At 34.3% G+C, this 21,163-nt stretch overlaps 1 protein-coding gene across 1 annotated transcript in view; it reads right to left on the minus strand.

The window, feature by feature from the left end:
- The window catches only part of LOC135958447 (mucin-3B-like), a 166,280-nt gene that overhangs the window by 26,027 nt on the left and 119,090 nt on the right, over positions 1-21,163 (minus strand). Inside the window, exon 10 of the mRNA XM_065509351.1 lies at positions 9,520-21,094. Within this exon, the coding sequence (XP_065365423.1) occupies positions 9,520-21,094 (11,575 nt within the window). The remainder of the gene's footprint in view (positions 1-9,519; positions 21,095-21,163) is intronic.

Genomic DNA, 21,163 nt, shown 5'->3' on the forward strand with positions numbered 1-21,163 from the left:
AACGGTTTTAGTATGTCATCACCTAGGCCATTAGGTCGTTTTTCAAGTTCTGACAAAAAGTGTCATTTTGTAGCAGAGTGTAATCACTTTTGAATTAAAAAATTTAGAAATTTTAAATTTTGGTCTTCCTAGAACAAAAGTTTCTTAAGGTATTTATAATGTTTTTAAATTTGTCTAAATGCTATAAAAAGGATATCTTTCAAAATCCCTAGGCCCTTCCAAATTTAACCAATTGTTTGTATTGAAATTTTTAATTTAGGCCAAGAAGTGTTTTAAAATCCCAATTCCGGCATTCCAAAATGGGCAACAGTTTTAGATACTTAGATGTAATTAAATCATTCATACTATTCTTTTACCAGCACCGGACGAAATGTGGACTTTATGGAATAAATACCAAAAAATACGAAAATTGGAATTTTTTTTTAATTTTTTGTTTTTTTCTTAGAATTACGAGATTTTATTTTTCTAAATCGTATGTTTGTTTCCACCTTTACAATGGCAGTCTGCCGAAGCGAAAAATGTCTTCTTTGAATATTATATACATATTTATGAATTCCCAAATTTAACAATGTTGGTCTAAATATGAAGATTTTTGAAATATCGGAGATAATTTTACCACGAATTCTGTTAACCCACTTAGCGCAACCGTCCTTTTAAAAGAACGAAAAAAAAAACGGGAAATTTTTTTTCATTGTTTATTACATGTTATAAAGTTTCTCGTGGTTTAATTGTATATTAAGAATTTACGTTCCGAAATAAAAATTAAACTTTAAAAAAAAAAATCCAGCGCTATCTGGGTTAATATTAACTCTTTTGTTTAGAAACTGCTCTTTTCGATCTCACGAAAAACATTTAAATCTATATTTTGTACGAGTCTAAAAATAGGTCACTTTAAATATATTCAAAACTTAGTATCTATGTAATCAATATTTCTAAAGCTTAGTAATGTTTTGGTCAATAGTTAACACCATAGAAAATTATACATATCGAGCCCTTAGCGCCAAATTATCGTAAGCGACAAAACAAAAATTTTACAGGAGAAGGTTTTTTCGATTATTTTGAAATTTATACATAGAATTAAAAATGTTATGATGCGATATAATATAATTTCGTTCAAGCTATTTGTCTATTTTTCAAAAATATTTATAACTTTTGACAATTAAAAATACCACTATGTGTCGATAAAATTCGTTTACTGTAATAGGTAAACATTGACTTACGATAAAATCTTACACCCTATAATTTTGAAGTTATTAAAAAATAAAATTTTAATTTTAGCAATAAAAAAAAAAATTTTTGAAAATGTCGCTTACGATAATTTGGCGCTAAGGGCTCGATATGTTCAAAACTTAGTATCTCTGTAAGCAATATTTCTAAAGCTTAGTAATGTTTTGATCAATAGTTAACACCATAGAAAACTACACTTACATATATCGGAAACTGTGCGTTAAAGGCCTAACTCAGTTGCCAAAAACCTAAGTGGTGAGAAACAACACTCGCAGGTGTGATTTTTTGAGTTTTTTTCTAGTTTCCGTTCTATGTGTTTGTCTCTATGGTTAAAACATTCTATATTTCTTTAAATTACAAACAAAATCAAGCAGCCATCCTGCATATTCATCAACTCTTTTAGTGTAGGGCTCAAAGAGATCTCCCAACTAAAAAAGTAATTGAAATGCATGACACAATAAACTACAAAATCCAACTGACACAACAACTATATCATCAGACTCAGATAGAAGAAAAAATACAATATAAAGACGATCATAACATTAAAAGTGAATCAAAAAGACACTTAACGCAAATAAATTTAACAAAACGAGACTTAAATATTAAATGGAGTGTAAATCTAAACAAACGATTATTTAATTTCATTTACACTCTTATCGAAGCTCTTATTACTATTTGTCAAAAGGCTTGAATTATCAAAGTGAATAATATAAAACTTAGATTGTCATCGTTCAGTCAAACAAACGTGAGATGTTTAAAATATTTGGATGAAATAGTTTTGGAACATACAAAACAAATAAACCAGTTTAAGAAATTCAAGTAATATAAACATTTTAAATAAAAATATTTTTATTTTTTCTTGTTTTTGGCAAATTGCACTTACTGCATTATGCGAGCTTTAAAAAATTCAAGGAAATTTAACATTTTAAAAAGAATGATTACGAAATGTTGTTTTATAGCAGTCTTGTGTTTTGCTGTTTAATAAACATTTTTTGCAAATTGGTGTTTTTCACTGTTTTTTCTTTGAAAATATTTTATTACAAAATCATATTGGCTGGTATGACTGGTATTTTTTTTTGCATCTTCTCATAAATGGGTCATTTGAGTTGAATGTTTATGCAGGCTCTTCATGCATTTTGTTTTGGGTTGCTTACATTTTGCTTTCAGTTTTTTATTTTGGGTGCGTAAACCACGAAACCTCTTGACTAGGGGAGTTTCAGCCACATGACTGTTCATAAAAACTTTAAGACTGAAGATGAGCAACCTGTTTTTTTTTCTTTTTTTCAATTCAATATTTTTAACAAAACAAAAACCATATAATTCAAGGCAATAAATATGTAAGATTTTTATCACCCCAAAAAATATTTTGTTTTTTAACCACAATGTGGTTGGTTGCTAGTGGCTGCTTAAAGCTGGTCATCATTTTGCAACATGAATGGCTGTGTTAGCTTTATCTTACACCAAAGTAAATTACACAATACCCAACATCATGATTTTTATATGCGTTTATTGCTCTATCTTTCTTTCTCTTTTTTTACAACTTAAAAAACAGCTGAAACTTTACTTTTTTAATATGAACGCATATTTTTCTTAAAAAATAAATGCTACCTCCATACATGACATGCTTGAAATTCATTCATACTCGTCTACCATCTACAGTTTACAGCATCATCCATCTATAATTTATGAATTTACTATAAAATTTATCAATACGTAAAAAAAGTTTTTAATAAACCAACACAAAATGTTGAGAGTGTGCTGTGCTGTATGATGTAATTTGTTTAAGTTAATGGCCACAGCTGCGTCACTGCCAAAATCACAGAAGATGATGTTGATGTTGATGATCAACATAAAACTCTATAAAAATAGTTTTGGTAATCTCTCAGCTAAGTGAAATATTTCAACAATACGCATGTAAATCAACTATCAATCTGTCTATTATTAATAATTTCAATAGATTGACAATAAATGACAAGACAATGACTGGTATTTTTAAAGTTTCTTTCATTCAGCACAGTTTCATTCGTGACATTTATACGAACAAAGTTAAATGTTAGAAAATGATTTGGACATGACCATTAGGTTGGATCTTATTTTGGATTTTAGGGAATTTCGATGCTCCCAAGGTGTAAAATTATTCTCGTCATCTAGCCTAATCGGATAACGTTTAAAGATTGCACATTTCATTGGAAATTTTGAATTTTGGGACAAATATGTACTAAATTTTCAAAAAAAATTAAATATTGGAAAAAACAAGTAAGAAAGTATGGTCGGTCAAGCCCAACCATATAATACCCTACACTAAGTAAATGAGCAAAATCATTTTTCTTTTAAAATTTTAAAAAATTATTTTCGTGAATGAATTTCGGAAGAGTACTATGATGGGAGCTATGACTAATTATGGACCGATCGACATTAAAGATATTTTCGGAAGTGGGCCTTAATATGGGAGCTATGACCAATTACGGACCGATCACCATGAAATTAGGTCGTGTAATTCGTGTCTATATTAAAGTTATTTATGTTGAATTTTATGTGTATACCAACATTTTAAGGAGATTTATGTACATTAAAGTGATTTTCGGAAGCGGGTCTTATATGGGAGCTATGACTAATTACGGACCTATTATAATAAAATTTGGTGACATGAATTTTGTATATATAAAACTTATTTGGAGCAAAATTTGTGTAGATACTAGGATATTCATTAGAGTAATGATCGTTTGATTAATCGAATAATTTCTTACGAATAATTATTCGAACAATTTAAAAATGACCATTTTCGAATGACGAATAATTCGAACAATTTTATGTAGAATAATCGAATAAAACGAATGTACATATCTATTTAAATTTATTAATTTGCTTAAAATTTTTCAAATTCCAAATTTAAATAAGTAATAATGACTTACAAAAATTGTATTGTTTCTGAAATTCAACAAATAACTAAAGATAGTCCTTCGATCACTGTAGATGAGTGGTCCGATAGCTCCTTCTATAAATATAAAAATATTACTGCAAGAAGTTACAATTCTAAAAACAAGTCTTTCAAAATGTTTAATTTAGGATTTGAGCCAATGAAAAAAAAGGTACGGAATAAAATATTTGTTATTTACTGAATGGTTTAGAATTGAGTAGATTGAAATTATGAGAAATCTTGCTTCTGGTCAACTTAATGATTCATTACTCAAAACCTTATTTTTGGAACAATTGCCTGAAGATGTCAGATCGATTCTTGTTATAAATCAAGTAAGTGATGTTAGTGCATTGGCAAATCAAGCCGATCAAATTATGAGTTTACGTTCACCACAACTTTTTGAGATGAAATCAACCCCTGAAAATGGTTATATTTCCATGTTATGTCAAAAGATCGATGCATTAGAGAAGAAAGTTAACAACTTTACTCGTAGTACTGAACGACAAAATAGAAACTCTTGAGCATCTGGTAAGTTAAAAAATCGAAGCAAATTTTGAAATAAAGATTGCTTCTGGTACCACAATAGATTTGCCGAGAAAGCATCAAACCCTGTTCTTTTTCAAAAAACTAAAAAGCGACAGTATAATACAATTTGTTATAAATAATTTAGAAAAAGTGAATAATTCATTTCCTAAAGAATTAGTTACTGTTTTTAAAACCAGAATTAATGAACGACATTAAAAAGTTCTTAATACGTTTATATTGTACTTGAATTCAGGATCATGTCCCACTAGCTCAAATTTTTTAAAGCATAGCTCCAAAACGGAAATTAAACTGTTTGCTAGTCAATTATTTTGTAGATTGTTCGGGAGGAAATCTGATCAGGATATTTCTGATGAAAATTTAATGATGAAATTTGTTTTTGAATGTTTTTTTAACATTATCATTACATGAATTGTTAACTTTAATGTAATTTTGTGTTTTTCTTTAACAATAAAATATTAAAAAACTACATCAAAACATCATTATTTACTTTAAAAAAAAGAATTAAATTATTCGAATAATTCGATTAATTTAAAACGTGTGATCGAATTATTCGAACAAGTTAAAATCTCTTAATCGAATTATTCTTTTTATTCGAACAAGAGAAAAATTGAATAATTCGAATACCCTACTAGAACCTATACAAATTAAATATTTATGACCGATCAAGTCCAATTTCGTGAGGACATTTGTATGGGAGCTAGGTGAAATAATGGACCGATTTCTGCCAGTTTCAGTGGGCTTGGTCCTTAGGCCGAAAAAATTATATGTACCAAATTTTATCGAGATATCTTCAAAATTGCGACCTGTACTCTACGTACAAGGTTTACATGGACAGCGAGCCGACCAGCCAGCAAGACGGACGGACGGACATCGTTTAATCGACTCAGAAAGTGATTCTGAGTCGATCAGTATACTTTAAGGTGGGTGTTAGACTAATATTTTTGGGCGTTACAAACATCTGCATAATACCCTCCCCACTATGGTGGTGTAGAGTATAAAAACATTAAAATTCGTTTTTGTATTTAATTTATCCATACATATTTAACTATAACATATGAACATTTTCTGATCATCGATCGAACAATTCTAGGTCAATCTTCATAAAATTGGGTACAGTGATTTTAATATATAGGTATTAGTTGTACGGAATTTCAGCCTGATGGAGATATTGATAAGAGATTTAGGAGTATTTAAGTGATTTTCAAAGTGGACATTATATAGAAGATATGGTCAAATATGGACTGATATTCACAAAATCCAGTAATATGATTTTTGGATACAAATTAAATATTTTGGTTCAATATATATATAAGATATTTATCAAGATTAATGTGATTCTTATGGGACCTATGACCACCAAAAATCAAAAGCAATTTTTTTTTTCCAAAATTACAAGGTCCGACCAATAAATTATGATAGAGGAGATAAAAAAATATGATACGTGTATCGGCGTTTTGAAAGTTTACATCTGAATTTCATTTGATGGGGGGGGGGGTTAAAGTTTCCCAACTCTGAACACACATTCTTATTGTTAATCGGCATAAGAAATCATGTGATCCTTATATTTTATGTATAAACTGTGTTCAGAAAATATATGTAAAATGTAACGGAGAACATTTTTGTAGAATATGTTAAACCTCTAAATCCTCAAGACATGGGTGTTTTTTGTCCTTCTTTAAAAAAGAGCAAAAAACACCATTAAAACAGGGATTTAAGGGGTTAAAATGGTCCGCACAAATATTACTCTTGAAATTTTACTAAATACACAAAAACGGAAAATTCAATCAGAAATTCAGAAATAAAACACAACAAAAGAGAGCTTAGGGTTAATTTCATTTATTAAGAATTTTATTTTAAAGTACCCCAAAAGTTAAGCATGAAAAAAATTTAACTAAAAATCACTAATATCTCTATTATTTTACCCTCGAAAGCTAATTTGGATAGGAAGTATTCATTAATTATTTTTTTTTTAGCTCTAGGCAATTCCAGTTCATTATCATACAATGTCCAGCATATTTCAGCTATACCAGATGCGCTTCACCGCCCAATCATCGTAAAATGAAAATCAACTGAAACATAAACCTGGCTCTAAGTCGATAAATAGTGATCTAAATGGATAAATAATCTGTAATCACTTTATTCTAACCAAAAGCCAATTTTTCATACCAACTTTAAATGAAACATAAACGTGGCTTTAAGTCAGTAAATAGTGATCCAAAAGAAAAATGAACGGTTTTGTAAATATAAAAAATTAAAAAGTACCTTTTGTGAATTCTCATTCATTCATGATAACATGTTCCCAATTGCATTCATTACAATAGAAAAATCGAAAAGAATCATTAGGTACATTTACTCACAACCATATATGCATAATTTCATGTTTCTGGGACCATTATTATAAAGTAATCAAAAATTACTTTTATTAGGAAAAAGTACCTATAAGTCCCAATTTTGTGAATTCTAATTCATTCAGATTCATATGTGTCTAATTTCATGATTCTAGTTTGATTTTTATAAATTATTGAAAAGGTACCATTAGAATATGGTTCGTTCCCTAACTAGAGGAACGAAAAGTACTATTTGTTCCCTCTTTATGATAACTTAATATATTAAAGCAGTTTATCTTTAATTCTTACATCACTCAGAAGAAAATCAGAAAATCAGAAATTTTAAAATGTACCATTAGGAGGAAAGGTAAAACCTTCGGCGAATATTTTTGTGACATGTCTGTATTAATTTGTATCAAAAAATCATATTTTAAAAAAGTACCGGACTGTTTACCCGGATTTTTCCTCTTCGCAATAGAGTGCCAAAAAACAACCTGTTAGAAAAATTTTGTTTGACTGGAGATGATAAAAACTGTATTCAAATAAATATTATTACTATCGTGGGAACTCATCACATGTCTATGTTAAATTATAGAAAAACATATTTTAGGAAAAAAGTACCAAAAATAAATAAAATGTTTAAGCCTTAAGGTTTCGAATTTCAAAAAATGAAATAATAGCGCTCTCTTTTGAACTGGAGGCATCATTGAACAATATATGGACTAAATATTAATATAAATATAACAGTTTGATGGCCACAATTCGCAAATTTTGTACTCAATATGATCGGAATATTGACTTAACTTTGTAAATGTGTCAATGTTTGGTGTGGATTTTGAACTGGATGTATCATTGAAATATACATGGACTTAGTATTAATATATAAATAATAAAAAAATGTGAACATGAATAAATCTGCATAATTATATATCAGTATAGGCAATTATTCAACTGTAAATCACTTACAAATTATCTATATACATATAAGCAATTAAAAATGTATTTTAAATGAAAGTGCAAGTCAGCTAAATGTTCTTAATTAAATGATTACAAGTACAGGAAACTAATAAAACCCAATTAAAATAATATTGTAATACATACCAGAGAAAAACTTAAAAGTTAAGCTAAAAATCTATACAATAAAAAAAATCTGAAAAATTATGAAAAGTTCTATAAATTATTAAAAAAAACCAAACTGTGCTAAAAGAGAAAATTAAAAAAAAAATATTTACAGGCCCAAATATACAAAAAAAATGTCTTTGGTTCTTCAACTCTGTCAGTATAACAAGATTCAGTACAAGTTTTACTAAAATCTGTCAAATTGACATATACAGAAACAAAGCTTTAAATTAAAAAAAAGATAAAAAAATAAATAAGAAAATATTTGTGTGTAAAAAAATGTATAGTTGGAGGTATAAAAATAAAAAAGGGTGTGTGTATTTTTTTGTTTATATTTATATTACAAAATTTTTTATAAAAATTTGTTGTTGTTTTTATTAATAATTAATTATAAGGTAATTTGTGTATAAATTATAAAATTTTTACAACTATAAACAAATGGAGTAAAGTGTAAGGGTTAAAGAATAAAAAAATTATAATAAAAAAAAATAATTAAAATTAAGAAATTAAAATGTTTGTTTTTTAAATAATAAAAAATATATAAAATACAAATAAACAGTAAATTTTCTTTTACACAAAACTGAACCAAAATTTCGGAAATTTGTTTAAATATTAAAAAGGAAATAAAAATTATGGCAAATTTTTTGAGCAACAATGGGTTTTTTTGCTTTAATGGACAACAGTTTTTCGTTTGTTAAATTCCTAAATAAATCTAGTCGAAATAGAAGCTCTGTTAGATGATTTTGTTTATTTTTAATTTGAATTCAAAGTTACGAAATAAGCACAACAAGCAAACGCAGCCAATTATTTGAGTTTTTCAAATAAAAAGATAAATATATACAATTTATGTTAAAGTAATAAAATTATACAGAAAAGAAATGAAAATAAAAAACAAAGTATTTCTTTACGTGTAAGACTAGAGAAACAAGTTATAAGAAAAAAAAATTATATATAAATAACATTACAGTAAAAAAAGCTTAAAAGCTTTATGGAAAAGTTTACATAAATTGAAAGCTTTAAAAGAAATTTAGAATCTAAAAAGTTATGCTTTTATATTTAGCATGAAATGTCCAAATATATATCTAAACAAGTTTATGTAAACCTTATCAAATTAGTTGTTTTATTTTAAAAAAAATTAAAGGAATCTCTAAGCTGAAGTTTAGAAAAAAGCTTTGTTTTTAAGAAAAGTTCAAATTCAAGTTCATAGAGCTTTTAAGCTTTATTATATAAGTTTATGTTAAATAAAAACAAGTATTCTTAACTGCTATGACAAATTATAAGCTTTTTTTAAATTATATTACAAAAGCTCTTTATTCTCGTTTAATTTGTGTTTTGTAATTACAGAGCTTTTAAACCTTAAACCCTATTTCTAAATTTACTTTAACTTTCACTGACTAATTCTGTGGCTGGTGCAATCGTTGTGAAGCCCGAATGTTGTTTAGTTTTAAACTTTCTCGCTTTAGCTTTGCGCGGTTGCTTACGACGTACCACTGTGGTTTCCGAACTAAAACTAATAGTTTCACTAATTTTACTGCCTATAGTGCTACTTGTTGTACTACCAACACTACCCTCATTTATAGTATAAAGCTCAGTTTGTGTGACTTCCTCGATCTGGTCCAGAGGACTTTTTGATTTACTCGTTTCGATTTTAACTTGTTTTTGGCTCTGCCCTAAAGAATTCAAAAGTGGTGCTTTTATAACAGCAGCCAAACGACTGGAGAAGGCTCCATTGGAGTCTTGAATTTCAGAGTTCTGTTGTGTTTGTGATTCGAGCTGGGTTTGAGTTTGATCACTGTTATTGTTAAGGATGGTATTGGTATTGGTGGTGGTTAAAGTTTCGGTTTGGGAATTGGGGATTATGTTGTTCTGTGGCTGTTCTTGTTCATCTTCTTCCACTTCTACGCCATTAACCATTTTTCTCACTTTACTGAGTATAACTTTGTCTAGATTAGCTATGGATATAACAAGGGGTGAGGATTCATTGGATTCAGGACGTAATAAGGGTACTATGGGTCTTACATATTGTGGGAATAAAGCAGCAGCTACTGTGGTAGCTTTTCTCTCCTCCGGGGCTACAGTCGATAACTCTAGCTTAAGAATCTCGGGTGGCGCTGTAGTGGTTAGAATAGATGCAGCTGAATACTGCTGTTGTTCAGTGTGCTTTTCATTCGTAGTATAGGAAGAGCTGCTCGATGTTGAACTGCTTGAAGAGGTTAATATGGAGTCTGAGTTACTGTTAACAGTTTCGATTTCCTTACTATTTGGTTCTAAATTAATCTTGGCTATATCAAAGGCTATTGATTTTAAAATGTTAAAACCTTCTGTGCTCGTTTCGGCATTTGCTTTTTCGGTTGTGGTTTCTACACGATAGTTATTTGAGCTTTCTGTTGTGGATATTAATTCTTCAATCTTAGCCCCTTCGGTGGTAGTATCCTGTCTTACATAGGCCGTATCCTCAATGGTATTTAAAACCTTACCTTTGCGAGCACTTTCAAATAGACCTTCCAATGAAATGGTGGATGTTTCAATGGCTTCTCTTATCACTTCGGGTACTAAAGCTTTGCCGTAACGTTCTTCAACAACATTGCCATTGGGCAACGACTGGCGTACAGGTTGGGAAGTCCTGGGAACGGTGGGTTCGGTGGGTGTGTAATCGGTTACAGTGCTGCGTCCTTCAATGGTGATATCACTACCATCCACCTGATGGACATATTTAACCACACTGATTTCACCCAACTGTTCCACATGTGGCAAAGATTCCACCTTGTACGTTTGAGAACCCTCAACGGCAACAATGGTATTTGCCTTAGACTTGCGTCTCAGTTTCTCTTCTTTGGAATTAACCTCAACAATACGATTGATTTCGACCACCTTATGCTTGGGATTACCTCTCTCTGCAATGAGGCGAGGCACAGCTCTATAGCCGCCATCCAAAGGATTTTGGGTGGTATGTCCAGCATCGGACAAGGTGAAGATGTGCAACAAGGTTGTACTGGGTGTTGGTGTGGTCGTGAAGCCATCCTGTGAAGAAATTTCATTAAGATTGTTAAGATTGTTACTTAGATTTGCATCTTCAGTGTTTTGAGTGCCGATTAAGGTGTTATCCAGTGTTGTTGATTGTTCTTGTTCAAATTGTTGATGTTGTGTGATGGTGTTTGAAGTGATAGTGGTGGCAAACTCATTCACAGATGTTTGATAACTTTCATCATCTTCAAATTCTGTGTTTGTTTGCTGTTGTTCTTGTGTGTTCTCGTTTAGTTTGGCCAGCGGTATGTTAACCTTTGGCTTAAGAGTTGTGTGTTTCTTACTGTTTATATCGAATATCTTCTTGTTACGAGCATTCAATGCCTCAATATTCAGATCTTCGATAAGGGGGTTATTGTCATTGTTTAGGTCAGCGGACGCCTCTGTGGTAGGTCCGGTATATTTGCGTTCGTATGCTCTTGTGTTAGGATTAATAAACGGCGCTGGTTTAGTAGGTATTAGTACAGTAGTACGTTCATAATCGTTAGCCACAGGTTTAATGGTTAGATTTGGCACTGAAACACCCAGGGGACGATTTATCACCCGAGGTTTTACTGTAGATCTGGACGAAACACCAAAACGATTGGCTCTGTTGCTGGGTGTGGTGGTGGTTATAGCACCGGGTCTGTAGGGTGTATTAGCTACACGTGATGGCGTAAATGGTTTTTTAATTGTTGGCGTTGTAGTCAACGAAGGTCTGGCTCCGGGTGGTATACGATTGTCTTTAGGTTTATAAGCGGGACGATTGATAATGGATTTTTCAGCATCTTGTGCGTTTTCATCCTCTTCTTCTTCATCTTCGTCCTCTTCTTCATCCTCATCTTCTTCCTCTTCTGCTTCGTCTTCATCTTCACTGTCGCCTGATCCATGTTCTTTAGACTGGTCTAAAGGCTTTTTCAAAATTGTGCTCTGAGGTCTATTAAACAAACCAGGTGGTCTAGCTATAATGGGTTTAATCGTTTGTACAGGTTTTGCCAATACACTTGTTTGCACCTTTTCAACTTCTTCCTCTTCATCCTCTTCTTCTTCTCCACCCTCCTCTTCATCATATTCTTCGTAATCTTCACCATTTTCACCGCCTGCAGAACCTTCTACCTTAAAGCGATCAGTTCCGGGCAATATATTGCCTCTAGGATCAGTGCGTACGAAACCTTCACCGGTGTTACGATTGCTGGCATTGAATGGATGGAATCTACCAAATTTACGTCTTACATATTTCTTTTTACCCTTAGTGGTGGGAATTTTAATTGTGGTTGTTCTCAAAGCACTTAAAGGAGGTTTTGTTGGAACATAAGGTCTCTTGGCTACCAGCTTGCGACGGAAAGTAGGTCTTACTCTGGGAGCGGAGGTAGTTGATTCCTCGACTTCTTCCGATTGCGTTTCTGTTTGCGTTTGACTCTCATTGTCCACAGCTGTTAATCTAGTTCTAGGAACAAATGGTTTCCTAGGAGTAAAAGGTTTACTAGATTCCAGCAAATCTCCATCTCCCGATGTTTCCTTAATTTCCGTGGTAGTTTCGTCATGTTCATCACCTTCCTCCACACTGTTGGTACGAATTATTGTAGAACTGTTTCTTTCGGCTAGTAGTTTCTTAAGTCTAGAACTTACTACCCCCTGATCTTGTTCGCCCTTGGCTAAATTAGTTTGTACTTTGTCACGTATCTTTAGCAAATTTAAGCTATCTTGCGTGCTGGAATCATTTTCGGTTTCTTCTACTTTGAGGTTCACAGATGAGGTGTTTTTGGTTTCTAATAGTTTCTTGAATTTGACGCTTACCACTCCTTCCTCTTGACTACCCTTGGCCAATTCTTGTTTTACCTTGTTGCGCAATTTAAGCAGATTATCTTCTTTATCTTCCACTTCCGATTCAGATTTATTTGACTTCAAACGATCGCTTAGTACTCCTTCGACTTGATTGCCCTTGGCCAAATCTTGTTTAACCTTATTACGCAGTTTCAGTAAAGGATTTTCTGTTTCCTCTTCTTCGCTGGCCACCTTCGAGGTTTTGAAGCGATCGCTAAGTACTCCTTCGACTTGCTCGACCTTGGCCAAATCCTGTTTAACCTTATTACGCAGTTTCAGTAAAGGATTTTCTGTTTCCTCTTCTTCGCTGGCCACCTTCGAGGTTTTGAAGCGATCGCTAAGTACTCCTTCGACTTGCTCGACCTTGGCTAAATCTAGCTTAACCTTGTTGCGCAGTTTTAGTAGAGGATCATCCTTTTCAAGTTCCTCTTCTTCGCTGGCCACCTTGGTGGACTTGAAACGATTACTTAGGACTCCTTCTTCTTGGTTACCTTTAGCTAAATCTTGTTTTACTTTATTGCGCAGTTTCAATAAAGGATCATCGGATTCTATTTCCGCACTACCAGTCTTGGTGGTCTTAAAGCGATTACTAAGTACCCCCTCTTCCTGTTGTGTTACTTGTTCGGATGTAACTTTATTGCGCAGCTTTTGTAAATTCAATAATCTAGTGGCAGTAGTTTCCTTGGATGACTGATTCTCGCCATCTTCGTTGTGAGTGGTAGTTTCCAGCTCTGAAGTGATAGTAGTTTCGTTTTCCTCTTTGATCTCTGTTGTACTTTCTGTGGTGGCAGCTGAAGGTCTAGAGAATCTAAAGCGATTTGATGAGGTATAAATGCTGCCACTGGCGGGTTTAGCAGTAGTTGCCGGTTGAGTTTCTTCTTCTGAATCCTCATCTTCTTCATCATCTTCATCTTCCCCGTCCTCTACTTCTTCATCTTCTTCTTCTTTATTTTCAGTGGTCTTAGAAGCTTCTGTTGTAGATGAAGACTGAAGTGTGTTGGCGAATCTGTTGCGATTGGCAGTGCCAAATAAAGAAGTTCTAGTTGTGCTTGTTACACCACTGGGCAATGTAAACCTGTTTCTTCCTCGACTCGTTAAGTTCTCTGTTTTCTTCTCTTCTGTCTGTTCCTCTTCATCTTCTTCACTGCTTTCTTCACTTTCCTGTGCATTTTTATCATCATCCTTTGCTATGTTGAACTTGGAATTACGATTGAAACCTAATCTGGTAGCATTTTGTCTTCTCTGCAAGAAAGTCGAAGTGGTCACAGTGGAGGTTTCACTATCCGTTTCTTGGGGACTCTCGGTAGTTCGATTTACCGGCCTTATTAATTTACGTATTACCTTGCGGAAGCGTTTGGGTGTGGGTGAGGTTTGTGATGGTATTGCGGTTTGTGTGGTTTCAGTGATTTCAGTTTCTGTTAGTGTTTGAGTTTTAGCTATTTGAGAATCTACTTCACTAACACTACTAAGTTTAACTATATTTTGGGTTTCAGTGTGGCTAGCATTTAAATTAGTAGCACTACTTGCATTTGCATTGGCAGTGATATTGATATTTGTATTTGTATTATTGATATTTGTGACTACCGGACGTTTTAGTTTTAAGACTTTAATGCGTCTTTGCAAAGGTGTGGCCGGACTAGAAGGACTCTCTGTGGTGATGGGTGCAGTTGTTTCGGGTATAATTGTGCTGGTTTCCCTTTCACTATCTTCATTAACATTTACCTGAGCTTTTGCTGCACCTTCTTTAGTGGCTTCATCAGCTTCCTTAACGTCTTGGGGTTTTTCAGTAGTAGTTGTTGTTGTTGTTGAAGTTGTCTTTGCTGTTGTTGTTCTACGTTGGAATTGATATTTCTGAAAACGTCGTTTAGAATCATTATCATCGCCCTTATTAACATTATTATTATTATCATTGACATTAGACTTATTACTATTACTAACATCAGCCCTTTCCTCTTCATCATCATCTTCTTCATCATCATCATCCTCATCATTATCTAACTTAAATTTATCATCATTATCTTGATTTATATGACTAGGTGCCGTGTTAGTATTCGTTTGACTTAAATTAGTTTTAATTCTATTTAAATAATTGGCTACGGTGCTATTGCTACGTTTAGTACCAAACCTATTAGAGTTAGTAGTTGCTGTTAATTTTGTTATGGCCACCTCTTTATCATTATTATCCTCTGTTGTTAGTTCAGAGGTTTCAGAGGTATCATCAGTAGTAGTAACTGTGGTGGTTTGTGTCTTGGCCCTAGTGTTTAGTAAATTTTTAAGTCTATCGTTCACTAGTCCTTGTTCGTTGTCTTTATCCTGAGTTTGTCCTAATCTAACGCGATTGCGTAAAGTTAATAATGAGGAACTTGGTTCCTTAGAGGCAAGTTCTTGACTGGCAAGTTGATTACTATTTTCATGGGTTGTTTCTTCTTCGTTATCTGTGTATTCTTCACCTCCATCTTCTTCATACTCATCATACTCCTCACTTTCTTCGGATTGTAGTCGCTTAGGTAAGGGTCGTTTGAATTGGGGCCTATTAATATTGAATGGTTTTAAAGTGGCTTTCGTTTCTGTTTGCGTTTGGGAATTGGAATTGATACGCTGTTGTCTGTAGCTGCCAAAAGTGCGGCGTGTGGTCACGTCTACAATGTTTTCATTTTCAGTTTCATCGTCCTCGTCGTCCTTATCCTCTTGGTTATTGCGATTATACAAATTTCTATTGATATTCAATCTAGTTCTCTGTGTAGTTGAATCAGTTTGGGTTCTAGAGTTTAGATTTAATCTCTGACGTTGGCTAAACGAACCCAAAGTACGACGTGTTGAAACTTCTCTAGGTTCTTGAGTTTCGACAAGTTCATTTTCGCTGTTAGATTGTGGCGATTTTGTGGTTGTTTTAAATTGATTAAATCTATTAAAAGTTCGCTTAGTGGTAGTTTCAATGTCTTGCTCTTCTTTGACGGTTTTCAATGAAGATTCCTCGTTTATTTGGAACCTATTGAGCCTGCTGAAAGCTGTTTTCGTTGCAGAATCATTGGAGGTATCTTCTTCTTTAGCTTTTGTTGATGTTTGGAAACGATTGAATGCATTCAATGATCTACGTGTTGTAGAATCGATTTGTGTTGTTTTGGAAGTTGTTTGCTCTTCTTCCTCGCTCTCAGTGCTTTCGTCATTTATTGGGACTTCAGTAGTGGTTCTACCGAATAAGGGTCGCTGGCGACTGGTAGCTAATAATTTAGTTGTCTTGGAAGATTTATCCTCAGATTCTTCATTAGATGTGTTGGTGATTTTAGTTGTGGCAGAGATTGAGGACAATTTTGTCGTACTCTCCTCATTTGGCTCCGTATCTGGGGATTGCTTGTCCTCATTAGCTTTAGTATTAATATCTGTTGTTTCTTGGTTGATAATAGTTTCCGTTGAGTTCTCTTCAGTTGATTCGGGCTCACTAGTTATTGGAGATTCTGTTGTAGTTGTGGGCAGACGTATACGTTTACGTATGATAACTTTACGACGAGGTGTAGATGTTTCCTCAATTGTCTTAGAAGTTGTACTTTCAAATGACTCCTCAACTGCGGCAGATTCAGTATTAATACTCAACGATTCCTCATGCTCTAATGAATCTGTTGTAGTTTCATCCTCATTCTCATGATCATCCTCAGTGGAACTTGTACTGGTAGATTCATTTTCTTTTGTTGAAATTTCTTCATCTTCCGTAGATGTTTCACTTAAACTCTCAAGAGTACTTTCATCCAGAGAATTCTCTGTTGTTGCCTCTGTTGTGGTTGGTCTGTTTATTTCACTATATGCTTTCCTGGTTGGGAAAGTACGTTTTGTAGATGTTTCTTCGTGATCTCCAAGTGAGCTCTCTGTGGTACTTTCGTCTTGAGAATTCTCAGTTATAGCTTCCGTTGTGGTTGGTCTGTTTAATCCACTATATGCTTTCCTGGTTGGGAAAGTACGTTTCGTAGATGTTTCCTCATGATCTTCAAGTGAATTCTCTGTGGTACTGTCGTTAATAGCTGTTTCGGTAGTAGTTGTTGTGGGTCGAGTGAAACCTCCAAAGGGTCTTCTAGTAAGCAATGTGCGTTTTGTAGAAACTTCTGAATTTGTTGTACTTTCATTATCATTTTCTTCTGTTGTTGCTTCAGTAGTGGTGGTTGTTGGTCTATTTAAACCACCGAATGGTCTTCTGGTTGGCAAAGTTCGTTTTGTAGAAACTTCGACATTGATAGCATCTTCATTTTCAACAGTGCTTTCAAATTCTTCTATTACAGCTTCCGTGGTAGCTACTCTTAATTTGTTAACACCAAATGAACGACCACCTTGAGATGACTGAGAAGTTGTGGGTCGAGTAAAACCACCAAATGGTCTTCTAGAAGGCACAACTCGTTTTGTTGAAACTTCTTCGTTTGTGGAAGTTTCCTCATTATTCTCTACTGTGCTGTCAGTTTCTTCGACTGTTGTTTCCGTTGTGGTGGATGCGGGACGTTTAAAACCTCCCAAAGGTCTTCTGGTAGCAAAAGTACGTTTGGTGGAAGCTTCGCTGCTTTCAACTTCTTTAGTTGTAGCTTCAGCAGCTTTAGTTGTGGGTCGATTAAAACCACCAAATGGTCTTCTAGAGGGCACAATACGTTTTGTTGAAACTTCTTCCTTTATGATTATATCCTCATTATTATCTAACGTGCTATCTGTTTCTTCAATTGTAGCTTCGGTTGTTGTAGGACGAGTAAAACCACCAAATGGTCTTCTGGTGGGCAAATTACGTCTTGTGGAAACTTCTTTGGTTAGGGAACTATCCTCATCTACTGTACTATCATCATCATTGACTGTAGCTTCAGTAGTGGTGGATGCGGGCCGATTATAACCACCAATTGGTCTTCTTGTGGCCAAAGTACTTTTTGTGGAGGTTTCGATGGTATCAACTTGTTCAGCTGGCGCTTCGGTAGTAATGGTTGTGGGCAAAATACGTTTTGTTGAAACTTCATCATTTGCTAAACTATCTTCATTATTCTCTAAAGTGCTATCTGTTACTTCGACTGTAGTTACGGTAGTTGTTAGCAAAGTATGATCAGTGGAAAATTCTGCTTTGTTTGTGGAATTATCCTCATTATTATTTACAGTGGTATCGGCTTCTTCGAACGCAACTTCAGTAGTTGTTTCCGGAACACTTTGTTCTATGGAAACTTCTTCATTTGTCAAACTATCCTCTTCACTCTCTGCCATACTAGCTGATTCTTCAATTGTAGCTTCAGTAGTAGTTAAAGGAACTTCTTCAATTGTAGAAATTTCTTCGTTATTCTCTACCGTACTCTCAGTTTCTTCGATTATAGATTCAGTAGTTATGGAAACTTCTTCACTTTCGGTATTATCCTCATCATTCTCTACCTCTGTTTCTTTAATTGCAGTTTCAGTTGTGGTAGTTGTGAAGTCACTTACTGGTATTTTTGTTGTCAAATTATTTTCTTTTGAAACTTCGTCATTTTCAGAATCGTCCTCAGTATTATCTACTGTGCTAACTGTTTCCTCGGTTGTAGCTTCAGTAGTTGTTGGTCGGTTAAAACCACCAAATGGTTTTCTTGTGGGCAAAATACGTTTCGTGGAAACTTCTGCATTTGTAGCGATATCCTCATCATTTTCTACTGTGCTATCGGTTTCCTCGGTTGTAGCTTCAGTAGTTGTGGGCCGAGTAAAACCACCAAATGGTCTTCTTGTGGGCAAAATACGTTTCGTGGAAACTTCTTCATTTGTAGCGATATCATCACCATTTTCTACTGTGCTATCGGTTTCCTCGGTTGTAGCTTCAGTAGTTGTGGGCCGAGTAAAACCACCGAATGGTCTTCTTGTTGCCAATGTACGTTTCGTGGAAACTTCTTCATTTATAGCGATATCCTCATCATTTTCTACTGTGCTATCGGTTTCCTCGGTAGTAGCTTCAGTAGTTGTGGGCCGAGTAAAACCACCAAATGGTCTTCTGGTGGCCAAAATACGTTTCGTGGAAACTTCTTCATTTGTAGCGTTATCCTCATCATTTTCCACTGTGCTATCTGTTTCTTCGTTTGTAGCTTCAGTAGTTGTGGGCCGAGTAAAACCACCGAATGGTCTTCTTGTTGCCAATGTACGTTTGCCAGAAGCTTCAACTTTTGTACTAGTTTCAGTTTCGTTTTCAACTGTGCTATCAACTACTTCAGTTATAGCTTCACTAGTTGATGTTCTTAGTCGCTTAAGACCAAATGAGCGTCCGGATTGGGATGATTCTGCACTGGAAGTTGTGGGTCTAGTGAAACCAACAAATGGTCGTCTAGTTGGCGAAGTGCGTTTTGTAGAAATTTCTTTATTTTCAGTTTCTGTTGCACTGTCGTTTTCCAATGTGCTGTCAACTTCTTCTGTTGCTAGTTCGGTTGTGGTAATTCTTGCTCTGTTGGCCCCGCCAAATGAGCGTCTAGTGGGAATAGCATTAGATCTAACAGCAGCTGCACCAAAACTACGACGAGTTGAAATTTCTTGTTCCAGTTCATCTTCGTCGTCATCTACTTCATCGCTTTTTGGTGTTGTCGAGCCATAACGTATTAAGCGATCGTACGAACGTCTAGTACTAGAATCAAGAGCATTGGGGGTTTCAGTTGTCGTTCTGGTGGCTAAAACTCTTGAGCGATTGTTAAGCAATGAATTTTTACGAGTAGTGGCATCATTTAAAGCAATTTCTTCTTTATTACTTTCATCTAAATCATCATCCGTACTTTTAATCGTAGTTGTTTTGAAACGATTGCGAGTATTTAAGCCTCTTTGACGGTTAGCTAATGAGAGGCTTGTTCGTGTAGTACTTTTGACATTTGATACTTCAGAGGTTTCTTCACCTTCAGTGTTTTCGGTTTCTTCTTCCTCTGTGCTCTTGGAGGTTGTTGTACGTAAACGTTTAAGTCCAGTAAAAGATCTCCTCGTTGTGGAATCTGTATCGGTTGCTTCATCATTGGGTGTTTTGTTTGTAGTTGATTTAATTAAGGGACGATTTATTCTAGTATAAGTTTTACTCGTCACCTTTTCAGTCAATGATTCAGTTTCAAAAGCACTTGAGTTTTCAGTAGACTCTTCGGGAGTTGTGGTAGTAGAATCATTTGCTAAACTCGGAGCTGTGGAAGTTTCGGTAGTTAATTTGTCTTCTTCGGCTGGTAATGCAGTAGTAACCCGTATGCGTTTTTTTATTATAACTTTTCTGGGATTCGAAGTTACAGTGGTGGCTTCCTCGGTGGTTGATATCGAATCGTTTGTTTCCGTAGTTTCCTCGTGAAGTTTTTCTGTAGTGCTTTGGTCGTCGTTGATTTCAGCATCGGTTTCAACTGTAGGAGCTTCAGTAGTTTCATCACCTTCAGTATTTATAGCATTTGTTGTGGAAGATTCATGATCGTCAGTTTCAAATTCAACGTTCAATTCTTCACCTTCATATTTGCTGTCAGTGGACACCGAAGTTGTAGTTTCCAGAGCTTCAGCAATATCGCCCTTTATAGCAGTTTCTGTAGTAGAAATTAGATCTTGTTCTGTTATAGTAGAGTCTTCACTCAATATCGATTTTTGCGTGGAAATTGGTGTGAGTTTTGTTCTACTAAATTTGTTCTTTGTGTTGATACTATCCTGTTCTTTCACTTGGAAGCTTTGGGATCTTTCGCTATTACTTTTAAATGGTAACCGAGCTTTATAAAGACTCGATCTTGTTGTAGTGTCATCCTCTTCGTTAGTTGTTGTGATTTCCGGTTTAAGTGTGGTCGATCTAAACCGATTTTTAGTTGAAAGCAAAGTTTTGCTTCTTAAAGTTGCGCCAATCACATCGTCATTTTCATCATCAGTTGTCGTTTCCGGCTTAAGAGTAGTGGATTTGAATAGGTTAATAGTTGAAGGTAAAGCTGTGGTTTTTTTAGAGTTTTGACCTAATAATGTTATTCTGACATGGGGAGCATCAGCTACAGTAGTTTGCGACAATTCGTCGTCATTGTTATCTTTAGTTATTTTTGTTGTTGTAAGTTTCCTAAACGTCTTAAAGGTTTTGCCTTTTCTACCATTTGCTTCATTAATATCCAAGGCATTTTCAAGAGCTTCCTCATTAACTTTATCAATGTCGTTTAATTTACTTGTTTCTCTGACATCACTTTCATCCATTACCTCTTCGGCCGATGAGACATATGTGGACCCAAGAGATTTATCCCCCAGGTGCCCT

This window comes from Calliphora vicina, chromosome 4 (assembly GCF_958450345.1).
Source record: "Calliphora vicina chromosome 4, idCalVici1.1, whole genome shotgun sequence".
NCBI lineage: Eukaryota > Metazoa > Arthropoda > Insecta > Diptera > Calliphoridae > Calliphora > Calliphora vicina.